Raw genomic sequence first — 16,149 nt, forward strand, 5'->3', positions numbered from 1 at the left:
GGCACATTGCTGTCCCGTGCAGAACTTGCTGCCCACCAGCACTCCAAGGTCTTTCTCCACGAAGCTGCTCTCCAGCAGGGCAGCTCCCAACCTGTGCTGGTGTTACTCCTCCCCAGATGCAGGGCCCTGCACTTGTCCTTATTGACCTTCATGAGGTTTGCCTGTCCAGCTCTCACTGGATGGCAGCACAGCCTGAGGGGTGTGTGTACCACCTGGTCCCTGCCAAAGTGCAGAAGACCAAGCTTGGATTTCCAGACAGGATGCACTGGGTAAGAGCCAGAAGCCAGCACTCTGCAGCCTTACAGCAAGCTGCACATCACACTGAGCTTCCTGACAGGGCTCAGCACAAAGCTGCTGCCACCCCCTCCCCTCTCCTGGGGCTAATGACATGGTGCCCACCACCAGCACGGCCAGCACAGGGAAAATTACCCAGCTCGTCCCCAGCTCCAGCGAGCTCACAGCTGTGGCCAGACCCACCCCTGCTTTGATCTGTGAGCTGGCTGCAGAGAGGATCAGGGCAGCCTGGGAGCTGCCAGGGCAATGAGAGAGAAAAGGCTGCAGGCTGTGGGTCACAGCTCCCTCCGGGTGGATAGACACTGAGCAGTGTGGCTGAAAGCTACAATCACAGGATAACAGATCACAGGGGCTGGAAGGGACCTCTGGAGGTCATCCAGTCCAACCCCCTGCCAGAGCAGGACCACAGAATCCAGCACAGGGCACACAGGAACACATCCAGATGGGGATGGAAAGGCTCCAGAGAAGGAGACTCCACAACCTCTCTGGGCAGCCTGCTCCAGGGCTCTGGGACCCTCCCAGGGCAGAAGTTCCTCCTCCTGCTGAGCTGGAACCTCCTGTGCTGGAGTTTCCATCCACTGCCCCTTGTCCTATGCCAGGGTGCAAGTGAGCAGAGCCTGTCCCCTCCCTCCTGACCCCCAGCCCTCAGCTATTGATAGACATTGATCAGATCCCCTCTCAGTCTTCTCCTCTCCAGACTAAGCAGCCCCAGGGTTAGAGGAAAAAACACCTTCAAACCCCCTGCTGGCAGATCAAAATCCTTCAAGCCTCCCTGTGGGCTGACAATCTGGTACCCTCTGATACCCCCTCCCCGTGTTTCCTGGCAGGTTTCCCTGTGTCTCAGGCCCCCCAAGTCATGGCACAAAGCCTGGCAGCCTGGAAAACCACCTCCTTGCTCCAAACCCCAATCCAGAGGGCTCTGAGGAGGTAGAATCCCTGGGTGGTCACTGGCAGGAGCCCAGAGGAGTCTCCTGGTATCACCTGGGAGCATTCAGCATTTCTCTGATGAAGCCTTCTTGAGGAGAAAGCTCCAAGCCTGCCCCAGCAAGGAGAGGGTTTGGAGTACCTGTGCCCATCCAGGGGGAAAAGAGTGGAGCTGGGTCATTTTGGAAGGAGAATAGGACCCCACAAGGCAGATGCTTGAAGTGGATCCTCCCTCCATGCCTGCTGTGTCAGGTGGGGTCTGTTTGTGTTGGTTGGGGGTTGGTTTGGAGGAGGGTTTGTGTGGTTATGAATTGTTGGGGTTTTGTTTGTTTCTTAGCTTGTTTCTGTGAGTCTTTTTCCCCCCTTCTCTTTGTTTTCCCCAGCAGAAATCCTGGCAAACAGGAGGTTTATCTCAGACTGAAGTAGGCAAGGCTGCCACCTCCCTTTTTCCCCTCTTTTTTTCCTCCTCAAAAGCACTCTCACTCATTACTTGTCCTGGAAACACTCTCTCTGCCTCCTCCACTTGCAAGATCTTGGCAGAAGAGAAGATTTCCCCCCTTCACTTCAGATGCTTTGCATGTTCAGGTTGAGGTGGGGAGGAAGAGAAATCCCCCCAAAAGCAACACTTCAGGTGGGAATCCTGACAGGCAGAAACTGCTGCAGCACCCCCAGTACCACTACAGGCTGGCACCAAGCAGGGTTAGACAGCACAGCTTTGCCAGCAGCCTGCACAAAGCATGCTGGAGTGTGGCCAGAGCAGGGCCAGGAGGAGGAGCAGAGGGCTGGAGCTGCTCTGCTCTGAGGACATACTGAGGGAGTTGGGGTTGTGCAGGCTGGAGAGGAGAAGGCTCCCAGGAGACCTCATTGTGGCCTTTCAGTGTCTGCAGGGGGCTCCAAGAAAGCTGGGGAGGGACTTTTGAGGGTGTCAGGGAGGGATAGGACTGGGGGGGATGGAGCAAAACTAGAAGTGGGGAGATTGAGATTGGATGTGAGGAAGAAGTTGTTCCCCATGAGGGTGGTGAGAGCCTGGCACAGGTTGCCCAGGGAGGTGGTGGCAGCCTCCTGCCTGGAGGTGTTTGCAGCCAGGCTGGAGGTGGCTGTGAGCAACCTGCTGTGGTGTGAGGTGTCCCTGCCCATGGCAGGGGGTTGGAGCTGGCTGAGCCTTGGGGTCCCTTCCAACCCTGACAGTTCTGTGATTCTATGACTATGAGTCCATTCTGACCCTACAGGCCAGGGCAGTGCTTCTGCTACCTGCAAAAGCAGAGTCAGTCCCTTTGTGCCTTTCTCCCTGTGGAGCTGAGCCCTGCATTGCACTCCTGGGGGGAGGCAGCGGGCGTTCAGGTTCCCCTGGCTGCCTTCTGCCTCCTCTCCTCCCTCCAGCAGGTTAGTTATTTATTTTCTTGGCTTTTTTTTCCTACAAGCCTGCCTCGTTCCTGCAGGTTTCCCCAGGCTAGGTTTGCAGGCAATCAGCACTTGTTAAACATTCCACTGAGCAGGGGGCTGCTCTGCTGCCGCTGGGCTGCCGCAAGCTGCTGAGCTCAGCTCCTGCACGTGGGGACTGAAAACAAATAAATGACAACAACAGGCCTATTAATAATCATAATTAGAAAGCACTTGACAGGTGGGAACAGCACAGCTAAACTGCTCTCTGTGCCCCAGCAGGAGGAGGGGCCTTCAGCCACTTTCTTTCATACAGTCACAGAGCTGTCAGGGCTGGAAGGGAGCTCAAGGCTCAGCCAGCTCCAACCCCCTGCCATGGGCAGGGACACCTCACACTGCAGCAGGTTGCTCACAGCCACCTCCAGCCTGGCTGCAAACACCTCCAGGCAGGAGGCTTCCATCACCTCCCTGGGCAGCCTGTGCCAGGCTCTCACCACCCTCACTGTCAAGAGGAGTCAGGCTCGTTCTCAGTGATGCCCAACAACAGGACAAGGGGCAATGCAAGCTGAAGCAGAGGAGATTCCACATGGACACAGGCAAAATGTTGTCACTGTGAGGGTGCCAGAGCCCTGGGACAGGCTGCCCAGAGAGTTTTATGGAGTGTCCTTCTCTGGAGACTTTCAAAACCCACCTGGATGCATTCCTGCCTGGCCTGCCCTAGGTGATGCTGCTCTGGCAGAGAGGTTGGACTGGGTGATTTTTCCAGGTCCCTTCCAACCCCTCACACTCTGTGATTCTGTGATCAGCAGGCCTCGAACTGGGCAGGCACAAGGCTATTGATGCAGCCATAAGGAGATGGCCAGCACAGGCTGCAGTGCCCTGACCCCAGCCTGCTTCCCCTCACAGCCAAGAGCCAGTGCATCAGCTCCTCAGCAACACCAAACTGACATCCTCAAGGCTTTTCCTGCCTGTGCTCTGTTAACCACACAGCGAGGCACCCATGCTCCAAAGACAGGAGCTTACAAACAGCTCTCCCCATGGCACTCCTCGGGGAGAAGGTGAAACAGAGCCACCAAATTCTGCTGTCTCCAGCTCTGGTGTCCCCAGCATAAGGACACAGCTGCTGGAGTGAGTCCAGGGGAGGCCACAAACATGATGCAAGGGCTGGAGCAGCTCTGCTGTGAGGAGGGGCTGAAGGAGCTGGGGGTGTTCAGCCTGGAGAAGACTCCAAAGGGACCTCAGAGCTGCCTTCCAGTACCTGAAGGGATCCTGCAGGAAGGCTGCAGAAGGACTTTTCCTGAGGGTGTCTAGAGCCAGGACAGGGGGGAATGGTTTGAAGCTGAGGCAGAGCAGCGTTAGACTGGATCTGAGGAAGAAGTTCTTCAGCAGGAGGGAGCTGAGACTCTGGCACAGGCTGCCCAGGGAGGCTGTGGATGCTTCCTCCCTGGGGGTGTTCAAGGCCATTCTGGAGGAAGCCTGGAGTAGCCAAGTCTAGTGGAGGGCTATCCATGCCCACAGCAGGGGGGGTGGAGCAGGTGATGTGTAAGGTCTCTTCCAGCCTGAGCCATGCTATGATTGCAGGAGAGACTATAAAAGCACTTAAAAAACCAAATTAAAGCCAGCTTTTCTGTTCCTTTTGCCTTTCCTTAGCTTTGATTTTCTTTCCCCCCTATACTTTCTTTTTCCCTGTGCATGCACGGCCTTCTGTTTTGCTTTCACACAAGAAGAATCAGGAGAACCATTAATACCAGAGTGCTTTGAACTCTCTCTGTTATTTTTAGATTCATTTTATTCCCCCCTGAAATCAAACCTAGGTAGATAGAGTGCAGTGATGGGAGCATCTGAACAACTCAAAACAGCTTTCAAGTCCTGCTGAGCCAGGGATCACAACATGTTCTTCCTTAAATCTCCAGGAGGACCTGTTAATATTGAAGTGGAAACTCCTGCCTCCAGCCCACGAAGTGCTTCTGCTTAGTTCAGCCCCATGGGACCAGAGCTGTGCTGAATTAGCCTGAGAAGGTAATGCTGAGGTTTGTCTTTGTTTCAATGGATTCAGCAGACGCTGCATCCAGCTCTGGTGTGCCCAGCAGGAGGAGGACACAGAGCTCTTAGAGGGAGCCCAGGGGAGGGCCACAAAGATGATGCAAGGGCTGGAGCACTTCTGCTGGGAGGACAGGCTGAGGGGGCTGGGGGTGTTCAGCCTGGAGAAGAGGAGACTCCAGGCAGGGATCTTAGAGCTGCCTTCCAATGCCTGAAGGGATCCTGCAGGAAGGCTGCAGAGGGACCTTTCATGAGGGTGTCTAGAGCCAGGGTAAGGGAGAATGGTTTGAAGCTGAGGGAAAGCAGGGCTAGAGTGGATCTTAGGAAGAAGTTCTTCAGTAGGAGGGTGGTGAGACTCTGGAATAGGTTTCCCAGAGAGGCTGTGGATGCCTCCTCCCTGGGGATCTTTAAGGCCAGGTTGGATAAAGCCTTGGGCAACCAAGTCTAGTTGAGAGGTGCCCCTGCCCAAGGCAAGGAGGTTGGAGTAGATGATCTCTAAGGTCTCTTCCAACCTAAACCATTCCCTGATGATCTCACCTTATGTTTTCACCATAAGATCCTTTCATCCTCCTCAATGATCTGTTAGGATTCCTCTCTACCTTGTCAGGGATAAGCACTGGATCCAACCATTTCCTCTCCAAATAGATGGCCTGGAAGTGTGCCAGGAGAAGTTTAGGTTGGATACCAGCAACAATTTCTTCTCTGCAAAGGTGGCCAGGCACTGGCACAGGCTGCCCAGGGAGGTGGTGGAGTCCCCATCCCTGGAGGAGTTCAAGAGACCTGTGGGGGTGGGATGTTGAGCCATGGTTTAATGGCCATGGTGGTGGTGGGCTGACAGTTGGACTGGATGATCTTCAGAGGCCTTTCAAAAGTGAAAAACAAACCTAGAAGTCTATGAAGTAGCAATGTTAAAGTCCTCCTGACATGCAGGACACACAGAGTGTTTGCAGGGAGGAGCTCAGCTCTTCTGGCCAAGGGTTGGTTTGTCTTCAGTCATCACCCAGCACACCAGCTGCTGTAGAGAGGAGGCTGTGGGGTTCCTCAGGAGCTCACAAGCTCATTAATTCTCTCCATGGCAACATATTTGGGCTTGTTAGGAGGGAAAAAATTAAAAATAACCCAAAACTAACACCTTTGGGGGTGTAACAAAGAGTCAGAAAGGGACCAGGGTCACCCTGTTGAAAATCAGACTGAGAGCAAGGGGAGGGGGAAAAATTGCCCACCAAAATGAACTGCTTCACCGACCCCAAATGGCTAATTACAGAGGAAGAGAGAGATCACACCAAGAATAATCATAATGAGCTTTGATTAGGCTGCAAGCTTTCACATTTCATTCTTTCCAATCCCCACCAAGCTCTTTGAAATTCAAGAGTTCTCTCATCTGAACATCAAAAGGTAAAGAGCCCACGGAGGGCTGTGTGCTCCGTCACCACCAGGGATGATTAGCAAATTAAGGGGGGGGGGGGGGGCGGGGAACCACCAACAAACAAACCAACAAAAACCAGTCCTGGGTTTAAGCAAAAAACCCAAACAGGCAGAAAAATAAATGAAAACAAGAGAAAGAGACCCTCCAGAGTGCTCACTACACAGCTTCTGTGCCACACCTGCCTTGGCCCTGCTGCTGTCCTCTGGCTGGCTTCGCTCCTGGCCAGGCTCTACGTGGTGCCACCACTGCCTAAGGAAGGAGGCTCCCAGAGTGGTGCAAGAGTTTGGGTTAGAAGCTGCTCCTACAACAGCTTGGGTTGGATGGGCACAAAGGGACTGAGTCTGCTTTTGCAGGTACCAGAACCACTGCCCTGGGCTGTGGGGTCAGAAATGGGCTTAGAGTGGAACTCAATGCCTGGGAGGAATTCCCCCCAGGGAACCTCTTCTGGAAGAATCACAGAATCAAGCAGGTTGGAAAAGACCTCAGATATCATCAAGTCCAACCTATGACCTAATACCTAACACCTCCTGACAACCAAACCATGGCTCCAAGTGCCACATCCAAGCCTTTCTTGAACACCTCCAGGGACAGTGACTCCACCACCTCCCTGGGCAGCACAGCCCAATGGCTAACAACTCCCTCAGTGAAGAACTTTCTCCTCACCTCCAGCCTAAATTTCCCCTGGCACAGCTTGAGACTGTGTCCTCTTGTTCTGGTGCTGGGTGCCTGGGAGAAGACACCAACCCCCACCTGGCTACAACCTCCCTGCAGGGAGTTGCAGAGGGCAAGAAGGTCTCCCCTGAGCCTCCTCTTCTGCAGGCTAAGCAACCCCAGCTCCCTCAGCCTCTCCTCCCAGGGCTGTGTTGCAGACCTCTCCCCAGCCTTGTTGCCCTTCTCTGGACACCTTCAAGTGTCTCAAGGTCCTTCTTAAATTGAGGAGCCCAGAACAGTACTCAAGGTGTGGCCTGACCAGTGCTGAGCACAGGGCAGAATGACCTCCCTGCTCCTGCTGGCCACACTGTTCCTGCTGCAGGCCAGGATGCCCTTGGCCTTCTTGGCCAAATCATAGAACCATAGAATGGTCTGGGTTGGGAGGGACCTTAAAGATCATCCAGTTCCAACCCCCTGCCATGGGCAGGGGCACCTCACACCAGCCCAGGCTGCTCAAGGTCTCATCCAGCCTGGCCTTGAACACCTCCATGGAGAGGGCATCCACAGCCTCCCTGGGCAGCCTGTGCCAGTCCTCACCACCCCCACTGGAAAGAATTTCTTCCTCATCTCCAGTCTGAATCTGCCCTCCTCAAGCTTCAGTCCATTCCCTCTCACCCTATCTCCTCAGGTCTGTGGCTTTGTCCTTTCCCTGGCTCATGTGTCTGGCAGCTCCAAGGTCCCAGCAAGAGGGGAAGGTGCAAGGTGCTGGCTCTGCAGGGCCTCCCTTGCCTTACTCACCAGGACAGAAGAATGAGAGCCATGACACTCTCCCTGCTAATTTATCAGCTAAATATTTGGTGTGGGTGCTTGTAGCACTCACATCAGGGCTTTTGCCACAGGATGTGTTTTGGTTTGTCAGCAAGAGGTAAATAATTAAGTTTTCCTGATTCCTATTCTGAGCTCCCCAGCTGCAAGCTGGGAATAAATAAATCAAGAGCACTCAGTGGAGCAAACAGCACTGTCTCACCCTCTGCTCACCAGGCTGCCAGCACCACCACAGCCTCCCTCCCTGCCCCTCCTGCCCAGCCTGCACCAGTGCTGACCAGCCCCCCAGGCTCCCCACATGGCCTGGCTGGACATGGTCACACATGGTGGTCTCTGGTGCTCAGTCCAGGCTGCCTGCAGCCTTGCCTCCCCTCTTTCTCTCGATGCTGCTCCCGGGGACGCTGCAGGCACGGGGCATGCCCCCAGCCCTGCTCCCTGCAGACCTCAGCACGGATGCCACACCACATCGAGCCCTCAAAGCACAGCTGTCTCCCCAGCACTGCTCTCACCTTGGCAGGTGAGCATGCTGATGCCTGCAAGGGAAAGGGGATGATATTCTCATCAGCAAGCCGTGGAGTAGCTGTCCCTAAGCACAGAGCCCCAGCATCCTGCACAGCCCCGGGTGGTGAGGAGTACATCTGCAGCTCCTTCCCCTCCAGTGACTGCGGAGGCCCTGGGGACGTCATTAAGCTCTCCCTCTGGAGGAGCTGGGCAGCTAGAGCTGGGCAATGAGCTGGATTCCCTTCCTAAGCCCAGGCCAGCACAGGAAGGGAAAAGAGGAAAGAAGAAATCGCTGTGGGTTTGCTGTTGTTGTTAATGTCACTGCATTGTTTATTCTCTCCTTTTGCTCCTGCCTTCTCTCCTTGCCTTTACTCATGCAAACCCACAGATGTGGTGGAGCCTCCTTCTCTGGAGACTTCCAAGACCCCCCTGGATGTGCTCCTGTGTGACCTGCTCTGGGTGATCACAGAACCACAGAACTATTGAGGCTGGAAAAGACCTCTGAGATCATTGAGTCCAGCCTGTGACCCTGCTTTGGCAGCAGGGGTGGACTGGAAGATCTGCAGAGGTCCCTGCCAAGCCCTACCCTGCTGTGATTCTATGAGATCCAATTCCTGTCTTCTTGGGGACTGTCACCAGCCCTGGAGCTTGAAAGATGTGCAGCAGCCCCTGGAGGGATAAGAAATGTGCCCAAGGTGATTCAGAAAGTGAGTGGCTGAACAAGCAGCCAGTGGCAGTTTGTCTGCACTGTCTGCACAGTCGAGAAGGCAAAAAGAATGTGAAGAGCTCCTCCTTCCTGGCCTCTTCTCCCCTCTTCTGTTCCCCTTTCTCAGGACACCCATGCCCTGTGACCTAGGCACTGGGAGGCATTCACAAGCCTGGTTACACAATGATAGAATCACTGAATTGGTTTGGTTGGGGAAGACCTCTAAGGTCACTCAGTCCAGCCCCCAACCTGTGACCACCGTGGCCAATGTCCCAGAGTGCCAGCCCCACACATCCCTTGAACACCTCCAGGCATGGGGACTCCACACCCCCCTGGGCAGCCTGTGCCAGTCCCTGACCACCCTTGCAGCAAAGACATTTTCCCTAATCTCCAGCCTAAGCCTCCCCTGGCACAATTTCAGGCCATTTCCTCTCCTTCTATCAGCTGATACTAGGGAGAAGAGACCAACAGCAGCCTCACTCCAGCCTCCTTTCAGGCAGCTGTAGAGAGCAAGGAGGTCCTCTCCACAGCCTACACTTCTCCAGGACAAACAACCCCATGTCCCTCAGCCTCTCCTGACCTCTACAGATCATTTACAGGGATTTGGGCATTTGATTAACTCAGCTTTCCACCCCCCCCCCCCCCCCAAATGTTATAATGCTGTGCAAAGATCATCAAGCTTTTAAACTGATCTGACACAGTCCAGCAGCTCTTCTCAAGAGCTCTGACAACATAAATCATTCATTACCAAACTGTCCCTAACACTGCTGACAGGGCTTGTGGAAGGGCTGCTGCAGAGGCCACGTGTTGGTGCCTCTGCTTCACAAGTCAGAGCACTTCCAGCCTCCCCAAGAGCCATGCACAAGGCATGAGCAGAGCCTGAAACACAGCTCAGCCTCAGCATTCACTGAGCATTAAAACCCTCCAGCAGCTAGGAGGAGTCTAAGAAGAGCAAAATCCCTCCTGCCCATTATGTCTGGGAGGTGATTCTCCCCCTCTACTCTGCTCTGCTGAGACCACAGCTGGAGCTCTGTGCCCAGTTCTGGAGCCTCTGTGCCAGGCAGGATCTGGAGGTGCTGGAAGGTGTCCAGAGAAGGGCCAGGAGGAGGAGCAGAGGGCTGGAGCTGCTCTGCTGTGAGCACAGACTGAGGGAGTTGGGGTTGTGCAGGCAGGAGAGGAGAATGCTCCCAGGAGACCCAATTGTGGCCTTCCAGTGTCTGAAGGGGGCTGCAAGAAAGCTGGGGAGGGACTTTTGAGGGTGTCAGGGAGGGATAGGACTGGGGGGGATGGAGCACAAGTAGAAGTGGGGAGATTGAGATTGGATGTGAGGAAGAAGTTGTTCCCCATGAGGGTGGTGAGAGCCTGGCACAGGCTGCCCAGGGAGGTGGTGGAAGCCTCCTGCCTGGAGGTGTTTGCAGCCAGGCTGGAGGTGGCTGTGAGCAACCTGCTGCAGTGTGAGGTGTCCCTGCCCATGGCAGGGGGTTGGGACTGGCTAAGCTTTGAGCTCCCTTCCAGCCCTCACAATTCAATGATTCTATGGTCCCTTCACTGTCCAGGCTATAAGCATCCTGTATCTCAGGTGCTAGAGGACCTCACTTGGCTTTGCCTGGCCCCCTCTGTCACAAAGGGGTCTGCAGCATGGCAAACCCATGCAAGGCACTGTAAAGGTAGAAGAGAAAGTTCAGGACCAAGGAGCTGGTATGCAGTACCAAGGGCCAGTGCTGTGCACAGCTGGAATCCACATAGCCTGGAGAGAAAGCTGGGACAGATTATTAAGAGTGAAGCAAAGGAGATGGGGTTGGGCATGGAACCACAAAGCAAGGCAGGAGTTCAATTTCAGGGCTGTCAAACTCACTTGTGGCACTCCTGCCCTCACTCCAGGAAGGATGCTGCTTCAGAGAGGAGCCCTGTGAGGACATGAGGCTGGACAGGGCACAGCTGAAACCTCCCCCAGCCAGCCTGACTCCCCACTCTGACCAGCACCAACAATGGGAGGGGGTCCCTGGGGATGCTGTGGTTTAACTACTAAGGCTTGCAGCAGGCAACAAGCATCACTACATGGGCATGAGACCTGGGCAGGCTGAGAGCTGGGCAGAGGGGAACTTAGTGAGGTTCAACAAGAGTAAGTGCAGAGTCCTGCAGCTGGGGAGGAACAACACCATGCAACACAGGTTAGGGGCTGGCTTGCTGAAGAGTAGCTCCGTGGAGAGGGAGCTTGGGGTGCTGGTGGACAGTAAGCTGCCCATGGGAGAGCAACATGCCCCGGTGGCCAAGAAGGCCAAGGGTATCCTGGGGTGCATTAAGAAAGTGTGGCCAACAGGTCAAGGGAGGTTCTGCTCCCCCTCTACTCTGCCCTGGTGAGGCATCAGCTGGTGTGTTGTGTCCTGCTCTGGGCTCCCCAGTTCAGGAGGGATAGAGAGTATCCAAGGGAGGGCTGTGAGGGTGATGAAGGGACTGGAACATCTGTCTGATGAGGACAGGCTGAGGGCCCTGAGGCTGGTTAGCCTGGAGAAAACAAGGCTGAAAGAGATGTTATTGGTGTTTATAAACATCTGAAGGGTGGGTGTCAAGGAGAGGCTGCCAGTCTCTTTGCAGTGGTTTCCTTTGATAGGACAAGGAGCAATGGACACAAACTGGAACACAGGAGGTTCCACCTCAACATGAGGAAAAACTTCTTTGCTCTGCTGGAGCCCCGGAGCAGGCTGCCCAGAGAGACTGTGGAGCCTCCTTCTCTGGAGACTTTCAGGACCCATCTGTGTGACCTGCCTTATGTGATGCTGCTCTGGCAGGGGGGTTGGACTGGATGATCTCTGGAGGTCCCTTCCAACCCCTCCCATTCTATGATTGTCTGATCTGTGGAACATGCAGTACTACAGAGCAGAGCACACCCAAGCTCCCTTGATGGGAGAGCCTCACACAGCACTACCAGAGCAGAACTCTGCAGTCAAGAGCTGTCAGCCTGGGAGGACTGGGGCAAAACAGAGGTACAGCTCAGCACTGATACACAGCTGGATAGAAAACTTACCCCAGACTCTGTCTGACCTCCCCAAGAGCACCCCATGGCAGACCCTGGTGGGAGCACAGCTGCTGTCTTTGCCAAGTACAACCTTAATGCCAGTTTCTCCTGGAAACCACTTGAGACCACAGCTAGTAGGGTCCAGCCCTGCTGCTGGCAGGTTCTGCCTTTGCCCAGGAAAACCTCTGCTCCCTCCACTCTGTTCTAAGGGAAGAGCATTCCCAGCACACCAGGAGCTCTTACCTCCTAATGGTCCTGAGCAAGGTGGACCTGGCCTCGTTGTGGAAGGTGATGATGACGCTGGTTGGTGGAAGGTCCTGGCGATAGCGCAGAGTCGTGCACCTGGGGGAGGGAGAAAGAGGAAAAGGCCTTTCAGGGACTGCAGTTCTAAGAGAGACCTCACTGCAGGAACACAGAAGTCCATCATCAGTTGGTTCACCAGCCTCTGCTAAGAACCAAACAAAGCCCAACCAAGCACACCACCACAGTGGGTGTCTGTGTGAACCTTTCCTGAAGGAGCCCACAAACTGCCAACTGAGTCATGCAGGACTAAAGCAGCAGGAAGAGCTTGGCTGTAAATTAACAGCTGAGAAAGGCTGAGAAAGGAGGCCCCCAACTCACAGGCCTTTTCTCTAAGCCTGGCTTGGCAGCCAGCACACCCAGCCTCCCCCCACCAACAGGGAGTGGGACCCTTTGGACAGGTGGTGGGTTGAAATTACCCCCTCCCCCCAGCTGCTTTGGAGAGACTATCCCCAAAAGAAAACTGCCAGAGCAGCTCAGATGGAAGCAAATGCAGCTGTATTTGCAAGCACATCTACAGTGTGGAAACATGGGATGCAATGAATATGTACAAAACATACAATATTTACATGTATTTACAATTCATAAACAGCACAAGAACCCCCCCTGGACAAAACCAGGGGCTACCAGAGGCTTCCTCCTCTTTCCCCCCTCCTCTCCCTATCCCCTGTGTCCACAGGACAAGGGAAGAAAGGAGAAAAGCAGCTGCAAGTCCTATGATGCCTCACTGGCGCTGTGAGGTTTTGGTGTCCCCCCAGCAGCACTGGGTTATCATGATGAAGGTTTTGTCCCTTTCTTGGGCTGAGGCAAGGGCCCAGATGCTGTCACACCCACCTGGCTGGTGGCACTGGCAGAGCTAAGAGCATCACTGCAGTGCCAATTCCAAGCCACCTCTCCCCCACTCCCACACAGGAGTGTGCCCAGCAGAGCCAGGGAGGTTCTCCTCCCCCTCTGCTCTGCCCTGCTGAGACCTCACCTGGAACCTTGCATCCAGCTCTGGGCTGCCCAGCTCAAGAGGGACAGGGACCTGCTGGAGAGTCCAACAGAGGCTACCAGGATGCTGAAGGGACTGCAGCACTGCCCTGTGAGGAGAGGCTGAAAGCCCTGGGGCTGCTGAGTCTGCAGAGGAGAAGCCTGAGAGGGGATCTGATCAATGTCTATCAATAGCTGGGGGCTGGGGGTCAGGAGGGAGGGGACAGGCTCTGCTCACTTGCACCCTGGGATAGGACAAGGGGCAATGGATGGAAACTCCAGCACAGGAGGTTCCAGCTCAGCAGGAGGAGGAACTTCTGCCCTGGGAGGGTCCCAGAGCCCTGGAGCAGGCTGCCCAGAGAGGTTGTGGAGTCTCCTTCTCTGGAGCCTTTCCATCCCCACCTGGATGTGTTCCTGTGTGCCCTGTGCTGGAGTCTCTGCTCCTGCTCTGGCAGGGGGTTGGACTGGAAGACATTCAGAGGTCCCTTCCAGCCCCTGACATCCTGGGATCCTATGAAAACAGGTACCCAGCAGCAGCCTCTTGCTCCTCACACCAGCTTAGGAAAGCTCAGCTAAAGTTGCTTCCTGAATGATGCAGGGGGACACAGAGACCTGGATGAGCAGCCCAGGGCATGCCCCAGGGCTCTTTGGTAATTCAGAACCCCTCTGTCTTTGGAGGCCCTGAGGTGGAGCTTTGCTGAACGAGGGTGGTGGTGCACAGGGCAATGCCACTGAGTCTTGTGCTGCATGTGAGGTGGCTGTGCAACTCTTGTGTGCTTTGAGGAGGGACCTAGCATTAGAAACAGTTGAATGATGAATTTTGGGTGTTGGTGAGAGTGCTGGAAGAGCAGGGTAGTGGTGAGAAATCTGCTGTGGTCAAGTTGAGGCAGGATTTGGGAAGGGTTTTGGTGAGAGGCAGCAGCTACTGATTCACTGTGAGCTCTCTCAAGCTGCAGGGCTTTGTCCTTTGTCTTTGGAATCGTTTCGCCTCTTGTGCAACCTTTTGTCTTTCATGTAGGTCACTTTGTAAGGGACCAGAAATGCTATTCCAAGAAGCAAGGCTGGAAAACTTCGTTAAAAAGCAGGCATTAACCCCAGGCACTTGGGCTGCCCGCTGTGCTGCTAGCCTAAACCAGCAACATTTGGCTACTCTGCCTTGCTTCTTCCTCCCCATCCCTGCCCTCGTTTGTTTTACCTGGAGTGGTCCAGAACTTTGGGAAAGCAAACTAATGGTTGGTTGAAAGATGGCTTGTTTGTTCAGTCCTCCTCCTTGCTTCATTTGAGAATGTGAAGAGTAGCATCTGGGCAGGGACACCAGAGGGGCATGTGGCTGGGAAGGGACACGGTGGCTGTGATGCAGAGCTGCTCAGGCTGGGCAGGAAGTGCCCTCCGGCCCTGCTGTGTCCTCTTAAGCCACCACAGAGACTGAGAGGGACCTGGAACGAGCAGCACGGAGGTGTGAGAGGTGTGTCTGGCTTTCCTGAGCCAGGAATATGTTGGCATCGCTCTACAGAGCCACAAATGCCATCAGCTAAAGGTCAGAGTAATTACAGAGTCTGCAACATTTCCTCCTGGGAAGGAAGCAGGCAGGGACTGTGGTTACTGTTGTGGCTTTCACTTCCTGCAGGCTGGCTGGAGAGGGTTAAATCCCACTCCTCCCTGCAGTCAGATGATGCCAGTAAGGCAGAATGAAAAAGGAAACAGTTCAGCACCAGGAGCTGGCTCACCTCTCAGCCAGCTGGTGGAAACTGCAGCCTCGGGGGGTCATAGGAGATCACAGGATGTTAGGAGCTGGAAGGCAGCTTCAAAGATCCTCAAGTCCAAACCCCCTGCCAGAGCAGGAGCAGAGACTCCAGCACAGGGCACACAGGAACACATCCAGATGGGGCTGGAAAGGCTCCAGAGAAGGAGACTCCACAACCTCTCCGGGCAGCCTGCTCCAGGGCTCCTCCTTTTTACACCCAATAGTGATTTCCATTTCACTGCTGTTCTTCTCAACAACAGTGGAGAACAAATCATCCATGGGACAGCAATGTGCCCTGGGGGCCAAGAAGGCCAAGGGGATCCTGGGCTGCATTCAGAGGAGTGTGCCCAGCAGAGCCAGGGAGGTTCTCCTCCCCCTCTGCTCTGCCCTGATGAGACCTCACCTGGAATCTTGCATCCAGCTCTGGCTGCCCAGCTCAAGAGGGACAGGGATCTGCTGCAGAGAGTCCAACAGAGAGCTACCAGGATGCTGAAGGGACTGCAGCACTGCCCTGTGAGGAGAGGCTGAGAGCTCTGGGGCTGCTTAGTCTGTAGAAGAGAAGCCTGAGAGGGGATCTGATCAATGTCTATCAATAGCTGAGGGCTGGGGGTCAGGAGGGAGGGGACAGGCTCTGCTCACTTGCACCCTGGCATAGGCCAAGGGGCTATGGATGGAAACTCCAGCACAAGAGGTTCCAGCTCAGCAGGAGGAGGAACTTCTGCCCTGGGAGGCTCCCAGAGCCCTGGAGCAGGCTGCCCAGAGAGGTTGTAGAGTCTCCTTCTCTGGAGCCTTTCCAGCCCCATCTGGATGTGTTCCTGTGTGCCCTGTGCTGGAGTCTCTGCTCCTGCTCTGGCAGGGGGTTGGACTGGATGACCTCCAGAGGTCCCTTCCAGCCCCTAACATCCTGGGATCCTATGAGGCTCATCACATCCCAAAGATGGGATAAATGACTAAGGCAGCTTGGTCTACTGGGAGGTGTCTCTGCCCATGGTTTGGAACTAGATGACCTTTGAGGTCCCTTCCAAGCCAAACCATTCTATGGATGCCTGTGCTGATGCTATGGAGTTAGTGAGGACCCTCCCCAGCACCCCCAGCCTCAGTTCACCTCTGTGACCAGGCTAAACAAACCTCCCCCCAAACCAGCCTGGAAAGGGTTAGGCTGAGCTGCTGCATCTGCCAGGGCTCCTCTGGGGGTCCCTGTGAAATCCTGACTGCCCTTGCCAAGAGCCTCACCCCTGGATGCTTTTTGAGCAGCCCTCCCAGAGCTTCCCTAGTTGCTGCCTTTCCTTTGCTGCCTTCCCCCAGCGCAGCCTGCAGCTAAACCTCTCCGCTCCCCAGGAGGCAGATTTCCATGCAAAGTCATTCACTGC

General features: G+C 54.9%; 1 protein-coding gene across 1 annotated transcript in view; it reads right to left on the minus strand.

Annotated features, from left to right (window-relative positions):
- The window catches only part of GALNT14 (polypeptide N-acetylgalactosaminyltransferase 14), a 108,915-nt gene that overhangs the window by 42,867 nt on the left and 49,899 nt on the right, over positions 1-16,149 (minus strand). Inside the window, exon 3 of the mRNA XM_054171279.1 lies at positions 12,007-12,105. Within this exon, the coding sequence (XP_054027254.1) occupies positions 12,007-12,105 (99 nt within the window). The remainder of the gene's footprint in view (positions 1-12,006; positions 12,106-16,149) is intronic.

The sequence above is a fragment of the Dryobates pubescens genome, chromosome 2, assembly GCF_014839835.1.
Source record: "Dryobates pubescens isolate bDryPub1 chromosome 2, bDryPub1.pri, whole genome shotgun sequence".
NCBI classification, from domain to species: Eukaryota; Metazoa; Chordata; class Aves; order Piciformes; family Picidae; genus Dryobates; species Dryobates pubescens.